This window comes from Passer montanus, unplaced genomic scaffold (assembly GCF_014805655.1).
Source record: "Passer montanus isolate IOZ18808 unplaced genomic scaffold, ASM1480565v1 scaffold43, whole genome shotgun sequence".
Taxonomy (NCBI): domain Eukaryota; kingdom Metazoa; phylum Chordata; class Aves; order Passeriformes; family Passeridae; genus Passer; species Passer montanus.
In genome coordinates this window covers 5,457,806-5,476,142 of record NW_024369151.1, presented here as the reverse complement: position 1 = coordinate 5,476,142, position 18,337 = coordinate 5,457,806, and the positions used below count along the sequence as shown (strand labels likewise).

The following is an 18,337-nucleotide window of genomic DNA, read 5'->3' as shown; positions in this document are numbered from 1 at the left end:
TGTTGCAGCTGTGTGGAAGGGTGAAGAGTTAATACAACCATAACAGACATGGGAAGTGCTGGGCTCCTGTCTGCCTGCTCAGACTGTCATTTTGGGGCTGGGAAACACTCTTGCTGCAAGAGTGGTCAGTGATGTGTCTGTGATGCCTAAGAGAGGACACGGCCAGTGTTAAACTGATACTGCTGTGGATTTTGGCTGCAAAGCCAGGCAGTGCTGCTGTAATGCTGGATAAAAGCTGATCATAAATTGCAGCTGTATTTCAGAGTAGTTTTTCAGCTGCATTCAGACCCTTTCTCATATCAATAGGCAGAAGTCTACAGAGATGCTGAGCAGTCGGTTCTCAACATCTGCAAATGTTTTCACAGCACAGCTAACTTACCCTGGAGAGCACTAGGAGAAACTACAGTGTTTCCCTTTTTTTTTAAAATTGAGAATGGAGATCCAGTGATGAGGGAGGCGGTGCTGAATTTTTTACAACAAGAAAAGAGATACCTAAAGGCAAAAATCTTGGAAGTCTTTGTTCAGTTCCTCCTCTTTGTCTTCCTGCCACTCTTACATGTGTAAAGACAGAGTAAGTTACATAGGATCTGGCTCAGGGCTCTGACAAATTACCAGGCTGTTTCAGCCCTGAGAGCTCTTCCTCATCCACGTAGTTACAAACCTCTAAAAATGAGGCTTGTAATGACTGTCCATTTGCCACCTGCCTTCCAGCACAGGAGCAATTCCCTGTCAGCAGGGGAATATGTCTGGTGACATGTTAGTTCGGAATTAAACCAATAAACAACAAAGCTCTAGCCCTCACAGGTTTTATGCTGATATTTAGCCTTGCTGACTTGTTTATGATTTACTGAGCTTACACTGCTCTGGGTCATGATGGGACCCCTTGATTCTAATACATGTTAGGTTTTCTCTCTTTCTGGCTGCTGTGATCTCTTGTGTAATCTCTGGCTATTTCTTAAGCTGATTGTGCTTTTACTTTTAATAGAAGCTCCTCTATGAATAGCTGGGAATTGCCTGAGCGTGGTGGTGGCCTTGAGAGGAGATCTGTCGCAGTGGGGTTAAAGCTACGGGTAAGGAGGAGGTTGGTACATTCCAAAATGCAGAATACCCTCAGGGATTGGTGCATGACATGTGTCACACTGCAGAGCTGATGCTGCAGCTCCAGCACTGAAACTCAGGTCACCTCTTCTACATCTCAGCAGACATCCCAGCAATAAACTTCTTCCCTCTGGGCTGTGCTACTTTGATTTGTTCCTGTTCCTAAGATTTACTCTGCTTATGCCTATTCGTGCAAGATGTTTTTGTTATCTCAGGCCTGCAAACTACCAGGCATCCCAAACTAATTTTGGAGAAAGAGATCCATTTCCTGAATTAATTTGTATAGACTATTGAAGGAATGATATTTAAGGAATGTTTACTGCAAAAGAATAAGTGAATTACTGCATTGGCACTTGATATTCTGCCGGCTTCTGCTTGGACAAAGTTGAACTTGCATTGGACACCTGGAAGGGCAAAAACAGATATCTTAGAAATCACTGTATTGGTGGAGTGGAGATACAAGGGAGAGAAATTTAGTTAAACCCTTTACTTGTGGAAAATAAGGAAAGCAGTGGAAGGCTGCAAGACTGTGGTTTGTGCAAGTCACTATGCCACAATTTTGCTATCAGAATGCCCACTGATAAGGCAACACTTGCTTTGATCTTCCTTTTTTTTTGTTGTTGAATTTAAGTCCAGCCTTTTCGTCACTTCCCATGGTCACTGCCCAAATTTGACTAAAGCAAAATGTGCCTTTTGAGTGCCTGAGAGGTGCTGTTCCCCTGGACATTGGAACCAGACAGGAGGTCTGAAGCTCATCTCTTCTGGGACTATTGATCCAATTTTTGTTCTGGTATAGTGGGAAATGGAGATGTTTGTGTGGTTTTTAAGTAGAGTTTAATGCTTCTGGCTTTGCTCTGCACTAGGGGTGTTTGCAATCAGCCTGCTGGGTCTTCTTCAAGGGCTTTAAGTGGCAGTGCCTCTGCACCGTGTTCCCAACCTGGGTTGATCCTAATTCCATCTGGAGCTGCAGTGCATAGCAAGGAGCCTGGCACTGTTCTTGCATACATCTCCAGGCAGAGCAGAGATGTAAACTGGCATCTTAAATTCCCTCTGCAGGACAGCTGTGCACTGTGGGCAGTTTGGTCAGGGTGCCTGAGTGCGGCATAACTGTGTTACCCCATGGAATTCTGTCCTTCCTGCCTGGCCTGTTGGAAGGGAAGCAGGCTGCCTCCCCATCCACAATACTCCCTGCCTCTTACCACTGACCTGAGATAAGCTTCGGGGTACGTGCATTCAGCTTTATAAACCCACCACCCATGTGTGGCAACTAACAGCATATCATGGCTTGTTGAGGTACCATCCTTCCTCACTTCTGTGTGGTTTGTGTCTGTGGGCTCATCAAAGTGACTTTGCCTTTCCCAATGAACTCTTTCAGTTGTCTGTACCCTTTAAGGAATTCAGGCTCTGGGCAGCCTGTCTCCTTTTCTAGCACGAAGTGCTGTCTGGGAGTGGAGGAAGTGTCATGCTGCAGTGATGAAATGTGCCTTCAGCTACATTTGTTCTTCTCTTGGGTCTTGCAGCAAATACCACGACTCCAGAGGTGGAGTTTTGACAAGAAATCTAAGATTATACTTAGCACAAGTATTTGATATCTTAGAATTTGCCATTGTACTTGGTTTCCTTCTCTGAAGGAGAGAAGGACAAAAAGGGGGATAGCCCTCTTTTTTTATCCAGAGCCCCCATATGATGAATAGTGTGATGATGAATATTAGTTACTGCTGCACAGTCTAATGGTGTCTCTGAGCACAGGAGAGCCTCTACTGCTGAGCAGCCTTTAGACTGCCTCTGCTGCTGGGCAGTCTGGACTCAGCTGCAGCCTGGCTCCAGAGATTAAAACACTGGTGGTGGGAAATAGCCAGGTCAGCCTGCTGCTCGTCAGTCTTAGCATCCATTAATCCTAGGGTGTTATTGTGGCTGTGCTTTCCCATCAGCCATTCCTGCCCCAGAGTTTTAGTGTACAGCTTGTCCTTTTGTTTTCTCACAGCTCAAGTTGCAGGTGCTGAACAGGTCACGTTTTTCAAGGCTGCAGCCTTCTGTTACAGCAGAGCCAGGGGTTGTTGGTAGGTTTGTTTGTGCCAAAGCAGAGCAGTGTTGCTGCAGCGTTATGACAAATCAGTGCAGCTTGAAGAAGAGGCAAAGATGCTGGGTCATGGGTTTACCTTTCCAGCCTTAAAAAAAAGCTGTTTCTTCTCTACTGTCACAGGGACTGAACTAATTTGATGCTCTGGGGTGTTGCTGCTGCCTGGTATTGCCTTCTTGGGGACTGTCTGGAAATTACAGGTAGATTCTGCAATTGCAGGGATATTTTTGTCAGGATATGTATGCTTTTGAAGCAGCAAAAGGAAAACTTGCTTTTGTGCTGTGATGGTGAAAATTAAGCAAGACAGACATCAAGGTCTGGTTTACAGTTTCTGGGGTGGAGAATGCATCATGCAGTGCAATATTTCTGGTGTTCCTTTTTTATTTTTTTTCTCACATGAGTAAAACCAGCCTTGTTTCCTTTCTCCTGGGATTGCAATACTTGAAATCAAAACTACATTTTCCACAAATGTGTAATCCTTACTGCCACATCCATTCAGGATACACCAGGCTGCTTATTCTCTTAAGTTCCTGATATTGTCATGCAGAATAGGTGCTGTATTATTTTTTTTACCGTGAATATCCCAAGGCAGCAAACAAAATCCAGGACTTCATTTTCTGTTACACAGAAAATCCTAGAGGAAGCTGCACAGCAGCAGTGCTGCAGTTTTGTGCTCTCTCCAGCCTGTGCTTCCCCAGCTCTGCAGCCTGGAGTCAATGCGGCATTTGCTATAACGGGCAGTGACTTTTTGAGATCAGGCTGTAGGCTGTACCACTCTCTAAATAATTCTCCACAGTAAAATGCAGAGCTCCAAACAAGAAAATGCTTTTACAGTTTTTTACCTGCAGAAACACAGAGTAAATTGGCTCACAAGTGCACGTGAGGTGCTGGAGTATTCTGTTTTGATTTCCCATCTGTGTTCTACGTCCTCACGTATTCTGGACTAACCCATCTGCAGGAAGACAGCAGGGAGGGAGCTGGCAGATAACCCTCAAAATGGAGGAGGAGAAGAATATTCCTGATTAATTCTCTCACAGCAGAGATGAACTAAAGCAAATGACATTTTGGATGAGATCGTCAGGTTTGTATGCTGGGAGTGCCTCTTGTTTCTCCTCCAAACTCTTGACCTATAACTGTAGACACTTGCTTAAAACCTCAGCAGCTGGGGGCTGATGCCCACCAGTGAGGGATGCAGGAGTTGTGTGGACATCAAACTGATTTGTTTCTATGGAAACAGTAGATTTCACCATGTTTTGGGGAAGTAGGAGGGGAATTATACCCCTGGGCCTGGTTCTGGCTCTCAAATTGGATTGGTTGCTGCACAGCAACTGCAGAGCAGCAGCCCATGAAGGGATTATCTATCAGCCAGTGATCACAATTAGGGAGGGAAGCACGTGGCTCCAATCTGCCCCCATTGTGGGATTCCCAGGGTCACAGCCCTCCATGGCACTTGAAAAGAAAGAATTTAACCTTGGTTACTCATAACCCCAAAGGAGGGCTGCATTACAGTGCAGGCAGCTGCACCCAGACTCCTCAGCTGGTATGGCTGAGGAAATGAGCTGTGCTTTTACCTCACAAGTGCTGAAAACTGTTTGTGGTGTCTGCAAGGTCTGGGGGGAGCTGAGGTCTTTTAGACAAGCTTCAAGTGATGCTTGCTGGTGAAATTATTGTAAGTCAAATTTGTTGTACTGCTCTCAGAAAGTCCCAGCACTTGAAGTGCTGTGACTAGGGGTGATGATTTTGAGACTTTCTTTTAAAAATGAAAGGTAAGCTCATGAAACCACAGAAGGAATCAAAACATGAATATGAACCTCGAACAGGTTCAAATAAGAAGGGTTTTGATGAAACCCTATATATTCTTAGTGATCTGTAGAACTGAATCTCTTCAAACTGGCCTGGTGCCCTTGTGCAAGATGCCAGTGCTGGTCCTTCTGAAGGAGTTAATCAACAACTCTGTGTTTCAGACTCTCAGGTCCTAAAGGCACTTACCTATCCAGCCTCTAGCACTGACTGAGAGGGAGAGCTTGTCTTTTTAGATGGAAAGAAGGCAAACCATGGAAAACTGACAGAAAGGGTAATGCCTGTGTGTGTTTGAACCTTTACCCAAGGTACTCCCTGGTTTCCTACAAATGTAGGACAGGAGCTGTGTAACTGTGTCTAATGGGGAGAAATTCTGTTTGTTCAGCTTCTGTTCCCCTTACTGTATAGGGACTTCCTATATTCCGTGTTATGTAAACTGAGTTAGGGATGAAGGGCAGCATCTAGCAGAAATTCTTGCTTTATGCTTTGCAATATAGCCAGTAAGTCAATTGGATGGGATAATCCTAGTTATGGATTTGCAGGGGTGCATCAGAAGAATGCAGCAATATCTCTGCTTTACTTTCAGGTCACCTAAAAATATATATATAGACCTTGAAAGTCAGGCCAGATCCTTCTGTAAGGTTTACCAAGCATAAAGCTGGGGTGTGCTGGCTTCTTTGGAATTACTGTAGACATACAGCAGCAGAAATGCCTGGGGCAGACTCTTGGTTATGCCACTTTAGTCTGCATGCTGGCAGGCCCTCAGGCCATTGACTAGAAGTTTAAGAATGCCTGTGACTTCCTTGGAAGTCTCTTGCCCTTGGAAGCAGGGCAGCCATGAGGGCTCTGTAGTTGTGCATTTGATTAACTGGTGCACAGAGGCTCCAGCACAGCCATGACTTGGCATGATGCACACAGCTGTCTTCCAGATTTTGATGTATCCTGAAGCTAGTGGAGTGTGAAACAGAAAAATCAGCCCAAAGGATTCAAATGAAAATAAACAACAGCAAAACTTATCCTACTGCTTCCAGCAACCTGCACAGAGGCATGTACAGGAGAGGGGCGGAGATGCAGAGAAAGGAGATGTGGATGTGGAAAAGGTGGATTAAAGAGGCACCAACTGCTATGGATGGCTCCTGGGAACCAGTCTGTGCAGTGAGAGATAAGCCAGAAAAGCAGAATTTAGTGCGCTTGGGGAGGGGTGGGGAAGAGAGCTGTTTCCAAGTGAGCATTCATGTAAAAATTGCTGCATTTTTACATGTGCTTTCCTTCTGGCTTTGGCGGTGTTAAGGAAGGTGCTGCAGGCAGAAGACTGAACATGGCCACTGCAGTTGAAGTATCAGTTATGTGAGAAAACATTGCCTCAGGGTGTTCCTCTCTCATTGTCTGAGCCCCCTCAGCCCACACTTGGCTCAACAAACACGTTCTGAGTGGGAAAAACACGTTTTTGATTAACACTTCTGGTGTTCAAGGCATGTAGGTCCTCCCAGAGGCATGAGAGCACATGAATATGGCAATGCCTTCCAGTAACAAAAATCTTTCTCCTGTTCTGTAGGAAAGATCTGGGCACTACCAAAAATTACCCAGACAGCAGTACTGGACACTGTCATCTCTGTATATGTAAACCAGTGGCCAGTAATTGTGTTGTGTCCCAAGGTGAGGAGACAAGCTGATGATGAACTGGCTAAGATGGAAGCTTGAAATTCAACTTCTGTCCCTCCGTGGCCCATCATTTACCCCAAATGTCAGTGAAACAAACCTCACCATTATGCCTGTCCACGAGGAAGTGGATTTGATTTGCCGAACTCACTGTGTAGGCTTTCAAGCAGCCAGGCATGCAGCTTTCTATGGAGGTGGATTCTCTGGAGGGGGCAGTCTCCTGAAAGGTTTCTTGTCTTTTCAGCAGACTGTGGTGTGGGGTCATTGTAGTTTTTGAAATGTTGTGTTTTGCAATAGATGTAGGTTTCTGACGTGGCTTTATTGATTTTATATGTTAACTCTATAAATACAATGCATTTTTCTTATTTTGAATGAAGTGACAGCACAGTGTAGGAAAAAGATACAGGAGAGCTCTAGAACATGGCATATCCTGGTCATTGGTAAAAGAGGTGCAGGAATCACAGCAAAGGTGATTCTTGTGGTGAGAATCCTGTCAGTTCTGGAGCAGGATGTGGTGTGAACATGTAATACTACTATTACTACACTTACTTATTACACTGAATTAGCACAGGTGCTGTCTTGTCGTGTTTGAAGACCTCAGTGTCTCAGTCTGCACAAAACCTTGGGCAGAACCCTTGCTGGCCCTGTGCTGATATTGGGTGCAATTCTGCATGAATAGAACAATTCCAGGCAGTTTGGGAGAAGGTGCCAGCTTCAGAAGTCACTTTCTCCTTCATTCTCTACCCTCTCTGACTCGTGTTTGCAAATTAACCAGTATTATGTTAACAAATGTGTCCAGCTTATACTGGCACTTGTGTTTTGCCCTGCTTGGGCAGCCCCTGGGAGTTTTCTAGGACAGTTCCTGGGAACTCACCTTAAAGCACAGCAAACTTCCACACCTGAGAGGCTGTTTGGTCCTTTTGCATACTGGCTTAGAGAGCTGTACTGGGGAGAAGTGGCCAGGTGTTGGAGAGGCTGTTTGAGGGTCAGAACTATTTAACAAAGCAATTGTAAGTGTTCCAAGCCAGCACAATAGTGTTAACCTCCCTCTGCACTATTGTAAATAGGAACCCAAGGTACAAGGCAGTGGGAAGCCTTCTCTTTAATTTTTTTGTTTCTCCTAACATGTATATTATGATGACACTCATGAACTATTGCCTGTCTTTATTTTTCACAATTGTTTTCTTGAATAATGAATCATTGTGCACAATAATATTGCCAGTATACTGGAAAATGGTGTACTTACAATAGATCTTTATTTCTATATGTATCCATTGTGTGACCAGTACCAATTGCATCCTAAGAAGTTGCATTATGCTAAGTGCTTATGGAATTGCTCTTGTTCACTGTCAGGACTAGGAATACTTGTGCTGTGGAGATTGGCTGGTAAATAATGCCCATCCTCTGGCTTAAAGTTATCTAAAAGTGCTAACCTTAATGAAAAAAACCATGGCTTAACTAGGAACAAGATTTAGAATATGATTGAGTCTTTATGACTGGTGTCCAAGTTGACATGAAGCAATATAAAAGGAATATGAAAGCTTAGGGTAGAGGAAAACAGAATAGTAGGTTGATGGTTGTTTTTGTTCATAATGCACCTGTTTTTAATGCTTGCTCTTCCTCTTGCCCTGTCTGGCTGCTTTTTTTTTTTTTTTTTTTAAGTTGAGAGGTGCTTTGGCTCAGGCAAGAGAAGAGCTCACAGAGCCAACCAAGATAGCAGAAAACTCTGAATCTGCAATGCAGCCCTCTTGACAACCTGCTGGGTGGCAGAGGAAAGAACAAACTTTTCCATATTCTTGCCCCACACCTGAGTTATGGAATTGCTTACGAATGTACTTGCATGTTGCTTGAAGGATCAGACCAGGAAGGTGCTCCAAGGGCAGTTCTGCATCCTCCTTCCTTGTGGTAGAACTACACAATGTGTACTGTAAAGGAGCACCAGGAGTTAGTGACCAAAAAGTACAAAGCTCCTACTGTTTCTGAGGTGTTTTTTTTTTTTTAGGAGTCAGTATGATTAGTAGTAAATATTTTCAGTGGTTAACGTGCCCCATAGGTGTCAGCCTCTGTGTTAAGGATTCCTTTTGATGTGCTGAAGTCAGAACATGTTTGAAAATAAAAGTGCTGTGAGGTGAAGTGCTGTTCAGAGAAATGTATAAGCTGTCCATAGAATGCAGCTTGTGAGAAAATGTGACTGTTGCTGATGGGCACAGTGATCAGAAGAATCATGTCAAAGGTACCAATACCCCTGGATTGGCTTGGGATTCTTGTAAAGCCCTGTGCCATCATGAGCTAAGGAGGAACTCTTGATCTGGGTGTGTGAGAATGATGAATGATCAATTATAAGCCTTGACAGATGAAAATGGTTTGAAGCTTAGGCAGGAGCAGGTCTGAACTGTGTAACCAGACAGTAAAATCCATTGGGACAGAACTGTATTTCTTGTGGTATATTGGCATACTGCCTTGTGCAGTGCATTTCTGATTGAATTGCTGTCCCCAGGCAGCATCTGAACACAGGAAGTTACAAATACTCAAATTAAAATACAAACAGCCATGTGAAATTATGGAGGCTTTGTGAATTTTAATTTTCTGAAGCTAATATAATCCAAACTGGGGATTAATCACATCCCTTAATACCCTGTTTTTCTATAGATGTTTAATAAGAAATCAAATTGAAATTAAATGATCAGATGCTGGTGTTCCCTTCTGTTTTTTGCAACTACTTTTATGTCTTCATAAACTGCTGGTTTGCCTCTTCAATTGGGGCTTTATCTTCTCTAGTGCATTCAAATTCTAAAATCTCAGAGGTCTGGCAAACAATTGACTGCAGCTATGCTGTTGGTTTGTCTAGCCTAGGCCTAGATTTGTATTTCAGAGCCCTCTACAAACAGCTTTCCAGCCTTCCAGGCTCTCTGGGGACAGGGAAAGCAAGGTCTGTGTTCCATGTGGAGCAAGAGATGGTACCTGGGACTCTGTTCTGGTTCTGACTGCTGAAGAGTTCTGTTGCAACTTCAGTGAAGACAATAATCCTGCATGAAAAGGCTTTGACTCACAGTCCTTTTAGAAATACAGATTACCAGTGGATGGAGAAGGTGCAAACCTTGAATGTGGTGGAAATAGGGAATAAATGATGCTCATATTTGCAGTGGAAGAGAATCTGTGGAGAAGCAGTTGCAGCCTGAGCTGATGTGTGGGGATGCCATTCTTGCTCTTCCCTGTTAGGAAGTTGTGGTTATCACTTCTGATATCATGGCTACAGGGTCAGAAAGAGATTTGCAAACACCAGATTGCTGCAATGAAACAGCACTGTAAATGTTACAGGAATCTCTAAGCCTTAGAGCACAAACCTAAAGCAGTGAGCTGACACTTCTGGCAAAGCACGAAGGGACAGACTGGCTCACGCAATCACTTGTCCTGTACTTATCAGGATTTGAGAGCATTTATTCCAGCAAAGCTGGTGGAGCAGGCACAACATGCCCCTAACAGTCACTGAGATGCTCAAAGACTTGCTCCTTCTTCAGAGATCTCAGTATTTCATTTAACTGGAAAACATCAGATCCAAGTGTTTGACCAAAGGAGTAAACAAATATTCTTTGGTCTGAGCAAACTGTGTGTGTGTGTGGACATAAATGTGCCCCTACTGCAGCAAACTAGCTCATATAAGTTTAAGTAAAAATAAAAGATAAAGATAAGTATAAAAAGATAAGTATCTTTTAACGTACAGTCACATTTCTTTCAGTGTAGCAGCAGTGAATAAACACAAGAAACAGGTCTGAAAGTTTCAGTGCCTCTTCAGGTAATCCCAAGCTTTCCATACGGCTATGTGTCCTCCTTTTTTTGATTGCATCTATCTTTACTTCCCTTTCCATACAGTATATGTTGATTTATACAAGCAGTTTGTAAATTTCCTTTGTTTTATGAATAGTTTGGGCAAAGTGTCTTTGGTTGACAGTACTTTTAACTTCTAATCCTTTGTATTGTGCAAGTCATTAAATGAATTCTGAAACTTGTTTATAGAGCAAAGGTGGTTTTCTTGGTCACTAATAGCCACTAATAACCTTTCTGTTCTGTAGGATTCTAAGTAACTTAATGCATGAAGGCTTTTCATAGATAGTGTCTGGCTTTAGTTAAAAACTTCAAACAAACAAAACAACAAAACAATTAAGGAAAGCCCAATTCCCAGTGCCCTGATTATAAATGTATTGTTGCACGACATCAGTATTGCTTTAATGTGTTTTCAGTGTGTTTGGATTTTATTTCAGTGCTGCTCTACAGTAGCTGCCTTCCCTTCAATATTTTTACTGCATTACGAATGCAGCTTTCAGCCCAAATCTGCACTCTCATGCAGCTCTGCATATGAAAATAGTAAAAAGGCTGGAGGGGATGCTGTGACTGTGCTTGCCCCCAGTCAAGAACATGTGTAAGCACTTCAGAACTGAGCAATGCAAAAATACAACAATAAATGCCTTTTCTGGTCATTTCCCTGCCTGAACTCTTTCAGCCTGAGACCCATTAAGATTTACATCCTTGGTTCTTTGTGTTGCCTTGGTTTAGAAGAGGAGATCTAACTCTGCCCAAGAATTTACCTGCCTCAGTATTCTCTCTTTGCCTATTGTTAATTAAAAAATGAGTATGAAATACACAGAAATAAGTCTTCCAATAAGTGATGTTTTGGAAAATGTAGTTATCTGAGCCTAGTTTTCCAACCTTGATAAAATGCTTGGAATTGCATTGCTAGAACTGATACCTCAATATCTTGATTCAGAATTTTGAGTCAATAGCTAAGAAAGCTACAAGCAAATTAAGTATTTATATTCCCTGAATACAGCTCTGTCTGTTTTAGCTGCTACTTTGTGTATTTTCTAGATGAAGCCTAGCCTGGAGGAGTGGCACAGTGTTGTATTCCTGCTTTAAAGCACAGGAAATCAAATGTTGTCGTGCACTTCTGTGTGTTACAAACAGAGAAACAGAAAAAGGATTTCCCAATTGCTAAGATAAAGAGTGAAAGCAGAAAACAGGGGGTTGGTGCCTTCAACCTGAGTAACATAATTCAGGCACAGTCATGTATAGTGAAGTATGTAATGAGGCTCTGCTGTCATGCTACAGGCTGCCTTGTCTCAGCACTCAAAGCCTTTATAACATTTTATGTCTGAAGACTTATTCCATCTTTCTTTTTCATCCCTCAGCCTTACTCTTTTACATCTCCCCTGCTGGAAGTGAATAAACCATTTTAACCCCTCTGCTCTTTTCTGCCTAGGTCACCTGGCAATGTGATTTTAACCTGGTGTGGTAAAACGTGATTTTTACCTGGTGGCGGTTTTTACCTGGTGTGTTCCTTCCTGAGTCCAGCTTGATGACATCACTTTTAGCTTTTGGAGCAGTAGCTGTGTGTGTGTAGCTCTTCCTTCAGGCTCTGGAGTGAGCTCAGGCTGTACTGGCCATGTTGCCTGTGCCACATGTGCTCTGTGGTTGTATTTATTTGCAGCAACCCTGCAAGAGGGCAGGCAGGGCTCTCCACTCCTGCTCCTCAGCACTCAGCCCGCTCCCCCAGAAATTCACTAATCCCTACATTTTAGTTTCTGTGATTTGAAAGGCTTATCTGGAGCTGGAGGAGGAAGGGGTTTTTCCAACAGACTGTAGAGAGAAAGTAAATGAAGAAATAACAGGGATACAATGGGATGATACTGCATGAGTTGTAATTTTTTGTAATACAGCTTTATTAGGAGTCGAGTGTAGAGATTTGAAAGTTGAACTGCATGTACCTCCCAGTAGTTTGTGGGTAAGAACACACATTCATTTTCTGATATTAGGGATCAGATTTGCATGTATTTTCACTCAGAACTAGAGCAGCACTAAAGATTGTTGGTTTAGGTGACAAAATGTTCCATATTGATTTGTTATCTTGTCCTCTAGAGGACTTGGGGGTTTTTCCTTGGAATAGCCTGGGAGCTACTTGAGTTAGCAAATAAATTGGATCTTTTAAAAATAATGCTGGAACCCAGTGTCATAGGTTTTCTGTCTGGAGACTTTTTTTCTTAGTGGCTGTGATAAGGACAGCAGACAAATTGGAATTTTAACCAAAGCAGGAAGATTCAGGAAAACAGTGCAGCATTAATAGGATCTTGCTTCCTATTGATTTCATGCTTATAAATGCAAGTGGTCCTTTTTCTACAGTAAAGCAAGACTGGATCCTGCAAGTTGGAAACAATAACTAGAGGATTGTCTTGGTGTGCTGGAAAGGGAATCTGTAGTGATAGGATTCATTTTTCTCAGGTATAAGTTCAAAAGAATTTAGTGGAGCTCAAATGGATTTGTTATGCTACCAACTCATAAAAGGATAGGACTTTTCCACATATTGTCCACAGACATCTGTAGGAATGGAGCTGAGATAGCAGAAAACTGTTAGAATGATGCAGTGTCTCAGAGATTCCAGGGTTAATCCCACTGGAATGGAAAAACTAGAGCTGTATTATTAGAAAATCAAATGAAAGGCAATTCCCAGTTAACTCTTTATACTTCTGGAAAGTCTAAAATAATGAGAATGAGTTTCAATCTAATTTTAACTGAAGTTCCATTATTCCTGACTTAGTAATTAGCAGGTGGTATTTTTATATGAGGTGTTAGAGGATATATGGTGCCTCCTTACACTCACTTCACTTGAACCTGGTCTTCAGTTTTTGGTATTACCAAGTTATTCTGACATTCCCACAGATGGGGAATTACTTTTGTAGCTGAGAAAATGGAAATGCAGAATAACTTGCATAGGGTTACACAGGAAATTATTGGCCAAACCAGGAGCTGAGACGGGGCTGCTCAAGGCCTTGTCTGGTGTGCTAAAACAGAAACTCACTTCTCATCTTAGTGGACTTTGTCAGCCTTAAGTTCATGCAGTAGTAAGAGGAATACCTCAAAGTGGAGAGCCCTGGATTTCTCATTCAGCAGAGTCAACAGTTACTCCTGAATCAGCAAAATTATTCCTTGCCACAGTTATGAAGGGAAGGAGGATTGTCTGCCAGAACCCTGCCAGTGTAGGCAGGGCTTATTTTAACAGAGAAAACTATGTTCATGCTGTAGGAAACATATTTTGAAGTGATGATTCTCCCAGTAGGCGAGGAAGCAATTGATTATATTTTCAGAACTGCTCAGTGGCTCTTGAAGAGCCACATGAACAGCCAAGTAGTAGAAAACCAGACCACAAACTAGCAAGGTCATTAGCAGATGCAGTGAGCACGCCTAGCTTTGAATTGGAAAAAAGGGAAAAGCAAAGGAGAACTGGTGGGCTCTGGCTGCTAAGTCAGCATTTGGAGAGTGTTAGTGTAAGGCTGCTTTCCTTTGAAATTAATTGAAGTACACAAAAATTCAGGATTTTTTAAAATACAGAAAGAAACTGCTGTTTTTGCCTTGGCAATACTGATATCTTGATAGTTGCAGCCAGGAGAGACCGTGTGTGGAGACAAGCCTTTGGCTGCTGGTTATTTTCTCAGTTTTGTCACGTGGTGTTTGCACACTGGGACAATGTGGTGTCTTCCCAAGCCTCAAGTGCAGGGTGTGAGTGAATTTGTGTAATTGTTTTTGCCAAAAGGAGGCATGCTAGTTCTTTGGCTCTATGTCAACTTCTCTTTTCTTTCTGAAAGATGAAAGTGTGGTTTTTTCCAGCTGTATTAAATGGGCTTATTAGCTAACTTGGAACTTCAGCTGAAGGAGCTGTACTGTCACAGATGTGATTAGAGGGACTCTGCTGTGAGTATAAACTACTTCAGAACAAGCTCTTACCCTTCTCAAGGAGAGGCACTTTGTTTTTAGTGACTTAAACTTTTTTGTGCTCGTAGCTGGGACTCCCCCTTAGAGTCCATGTACACTTATAGAAGCAGAAAAGCTATAAAAAGGGAAGGAAACAATCACTCACTCATCCAAAACTTCCTGTTTCATTGCAGGGACTTTCTGCCCCGTGGATCTGGCATTGTGACCAGGCGCCCACTTGTCCTTCAGCTGGTAAATGCCAGCACAGGTATGTGAGCTCCCTTCCCCTGTGTGTCCAGCTGGATTGCTCTCTTAGTCAGGAAGATCTTATTTGATCACTGGAGAAAATAAATAAGGATTTTCCTGAGGAAAAATGGCCTGCAGCCTTTTTGCCTGTTTAACATGTAATGCATTAAGTCTTGAGAAGCAAATAGCTTCTTAATTTTTTTTGTTTGTTTTAATTTATTATTCAAGGCTCCATGCACACACATGATTTTCCTTTGCCTATGCAGTTGTGACTCTCATGAGTAAGACCTAAAAGCTGAAAATGTAGTGAATTAAGGGGGTGACGATGTTGGGCTCAATTGAATTATCTCAGATGTTGACCACATAAATGTGACTGCAGTAGCTACTGTTCTAACCTGCAAACTGTTGGGAAAGGCCTTGCCAGACTTCATCCCTTTAACTGTGTTTTGTTGTGTTGTGCTTGAGGACGTGGTGCTTTCATTGCACTTCTGAGTGTTTCTCTGGTTTTGGTGACTATTTCTGACTCTGCTTCTGTTTAAATAGAATATGGCGAGTTCCTACACTGCAAAGGGAAGAAATTCACCGATTTTGAGGAGGTCCGTTTGGAGATTGAGGCTGAAACAGATCGTGTTACTGGCTCCAACAAAGGGATTTCCCCTGTGCCCATCAATCTCCGAGTCTACTCTCCCCATGGTGAGTCCTAATGCAGAGGGACCAACTCTTCTGGAAGGCTCTGCACTCCGTTGTCAATTGAATATGAAGTACTGTCATCTCTTCCCGTTCAGTGTAGCATATGTGGAAGGACTTTGAGGGCTCAATTTTCCTGATCAATGTGAAAACAAGTCATTTAAAGGGAAGGGTGATTGACAATCGCAGTAGAAACAACCTGCACCTAGTTCTTACTGCTTCATAACAAGAAGGAAATAAAAAGCTTTGTGTGCTTTTGTGCGTGCATCTCGTATCCGTTATTGGAGTCACTTTAACTACAGGTGGTACTTAAAGACCAGAACATTCCTACCTTAACAATCTTTGTGTCCTGTGTCTAGTCCTGAACCTGACCTTGGTGGATCTGCCGGGTATGACAAAAGTCCCTGTAGGGGATCAGCCCCCTGACATCGAGTTCCAGATCCGAGACATGCTCATGCAGTTTGTCACCAAAGAGAACTGCCTCATCTTGGCAGTATCCCCAGCCAACTCTGATCTGGCCAATTCTGATGCCCTGAAGATTGCAAAGGAGGTGGATCCTCAAGGTAAATGTCTCCTAATTTATCCTGGCATTACTAGACAGTGGCCTGATTTTCACTTGGTTGTGATTAGGCCAGTAGCTTAGTGGCTCACATCTGTTGTCTTGGGATGTGTTTTCACCAACATTCCTCTGAGGGGTATTAATGAGTGTTAATAGTTGCTGTAGTAGAAATTTTGTTACTCCCCTTTTCTTCTTCTTTTTTCTAAGTCCCATTTCTAAAGAGTTGAAGGATTTCCTTTCCTTTAACCATTTGTATTTAGCCTGGAAAGAACTAGGGAAATATGCACTAAAATCCTTTTCTGCTGTGGCATAGCTTGTGCATTAAGCAGGATACAACTGAAAACTGATCTTGATTTCTGTCTATTTTGCTCCTGTGGCCTCTTGTGCAGGATGTGAGCTGTAATGTGTAACTTCAAGAGCCCTGGGGTAGCTAAGTTGGGCAATCTGTAAGCTCTGTGAACAGAGCAAAATAATACATGAGTCATTCGCTGATAGAGTATGTTTGTGGTTTTTGTCCATAGGCCAACGCACCATTGGGGTCATCACCAAGCTGGATCTTATGGATGAAGGAACTGATGCACGAGATGTATTAGAAAACAAATTGCTTCCCCTCCGTAGGGGTATGCTTTGCCCATGATTTCCTTCCTTTATTTTCCCTGTCTGAGGTCCTGGCCTCATCCTCTTCCTCCCTTCCCTTCTTATAACATTTCTTACAACTTGTGGTTAAACCATCTCAGTTCCAACCTAGAAGTGAGAAAAGTTGGGAACAGGGCTCAGTCACGCTGTTAACAGGAACATTTTAGGTATTTATACCTTGATATGTTGTCCTAGCAGAAACACACTTATGCTCTTATTTTTACTTTTTCTTTCCTTTCATTAAGGCAAGCTGTGAAAGATGTCTAAAACACTCCCCTCACTGCCATAGTAAAAGGATTAAATAATTCTGGGCTGTGGTGCTTGCTGTGGCCATGACAAAAGTACCTCTGCTAAGGACCCATAAAAGGAGAGTCTGAAATAAAAGAGACTGGAATGTGCTTTGTGTTAGGGGAACAGTAACAAATAAGCTAATTCTCTGTTCCATACTCATTTTTGTCCTGCATACCAAAATATCAGAAGGTGGGCCATTCAAGGAAAGTGTAATTTTAAACTCTTCCAGTTGCCCCTAATAATGTGTTACCACTAAAAATCCCCCTTTTGTAATGCTGCTGGCTGAGTAACTTCCTTCTCAAGTCTGACTTTTATTTACGTCCTTGCAGCCCTCTGATCTCTAATCCCACTCTCACAGGTTACATTGGTGTGGTCAACAGAAGTCAGAAGGACATAGATGGCAAGAAGGACATTCAGGCAGCTCTGGCTGCAGAGAGGAAGTTTTTTCTCTCCCACCCAGCCTACAGACACATGGCTGATCGCATGGGAACCCCATTCCTGCAGAAAGTTCTGAACCAGGTACTGTCCACAGTCAGGAACTGCTGCCCATGGTGTCACTGGCTGTGCAACACACTGAGGCCAATAATGGAGCTTGCACCCCAAAGGCAGAGCACTGATTTATCCTTCCACTTTCAGTAGTTGGTTTGTGGTATAATACACTATTAAGATGCAAGGTCTTTCTGGCTCAGTTAAAAGATACCTTCTAAATTCCAGTGAACTCTGTACCTCGCAGTATTTGTGTGATACTGATAGTTAATTCCCATCTATTGAGGCTATTTTTCATACAATAGTAATTTACTGTTGCTTCCTTCTCTGCTCCCTTGAAATACTCTCTGAAATGAAGAGAGCCTCTTTCCTATTTCTCCTTATTCAAATATTCATCTTCAAACTGGAGTTTCCCAAATCTGCACTTTGTGGAAACCCTCTTATTGGAGCCCCATGAATAGTTTTGGCTCCTTCCACCTTGCCTTTTCACTTCTTTTTTGAAAAAGGGCTTTACCACCACATTGGGTGTCAATGGTGTGCTAGTCTGAAGGCAGAGTAGCCTTTACCCTCATGTAAAAAGCAAATGCTAATACTTTTATGTGAAGTTTCTTATTGGGTTTGGGTCAGTTTGGTTTGTGTGGAGGGGAGTTTTGCACCATACCAGAAGGTAAACTGAAGGTCAAGAGTAGAGGGGGCAATAGGCAGGAGCTGGGGAGGGGGAATACCTTCAGCTCATGACTGGTATTTGTGCTGGGATAGACATTTTGTTAGGACCACACAGAAGAATTGAACACAGAGAGGAGCTTTCATCTTTTTTTGTAGTGTGGAGGCAGCAAACTCTTCCCAGTAACTACCTAGAGGTTTATTGTCATCTTAAACCTTTTTCTTGTGCAGCAACTGACCAACCACATCCGTGACACGCTGCCAGGGCTACGGAACAAGCTCCAGAGCCAGCTCCTCTCCATTGAGAAGGAGGTGGAGGAGTACAAGAACTTTCGCCCTGATGACCCTGCTCGCAAGACCAAAGCTCTGCTTCAGTGAGTGGCCTCAGCATCCCT

General features: G+C 42.9%; 1 protein-coding gene across 15 annotated transcripts in view; it reads left to right on the top strand.

Moving 5' to 3' along the window:
- DNM1 (dynamin 1) overlaps positions 1 to 18,337 on the top strand; it is a 65,548-nt gene that overhangs the window by 8,908 nt on the left and 38,303 nt on the right. For all 15 annotated transcript variants that reach the window (XR_005628751.1, XR_005628749.1, XR_005628750.1 and 12 more), the window contains exons 2-7: positions 14,569 to 14,642; positions 15,164 to 15,313; positions 15,667 to 15,870; positions 16,388 to 16,486; positions 17,152 to 17,312; positions 18,174 to 18,316. Coding sequence is in view for 12 of the 15 variants with exons in the window: in XM_039720054.1 (XP_039575988.1) it covers positions 14,569 to 14,642; positions 15,164 to 15,313; positions 15,667 to 15,870; positions 16,388 to 16,486; positions 17,152 to 17,312; positions 18,174 to 18,316 (831 nt within the window). In the remaining 3 variants the exon portion in view is untranslated. The remainder of the gene's footprint in view (positions 1 to 14,568; positions 14,643 to 15,163; positions 15,314 to 15,666; positions 15,871 to 16,387; positions 16,487 to 17,151; positions 17,313 to 18,173; positions 18,317 to 18,337) is intronic.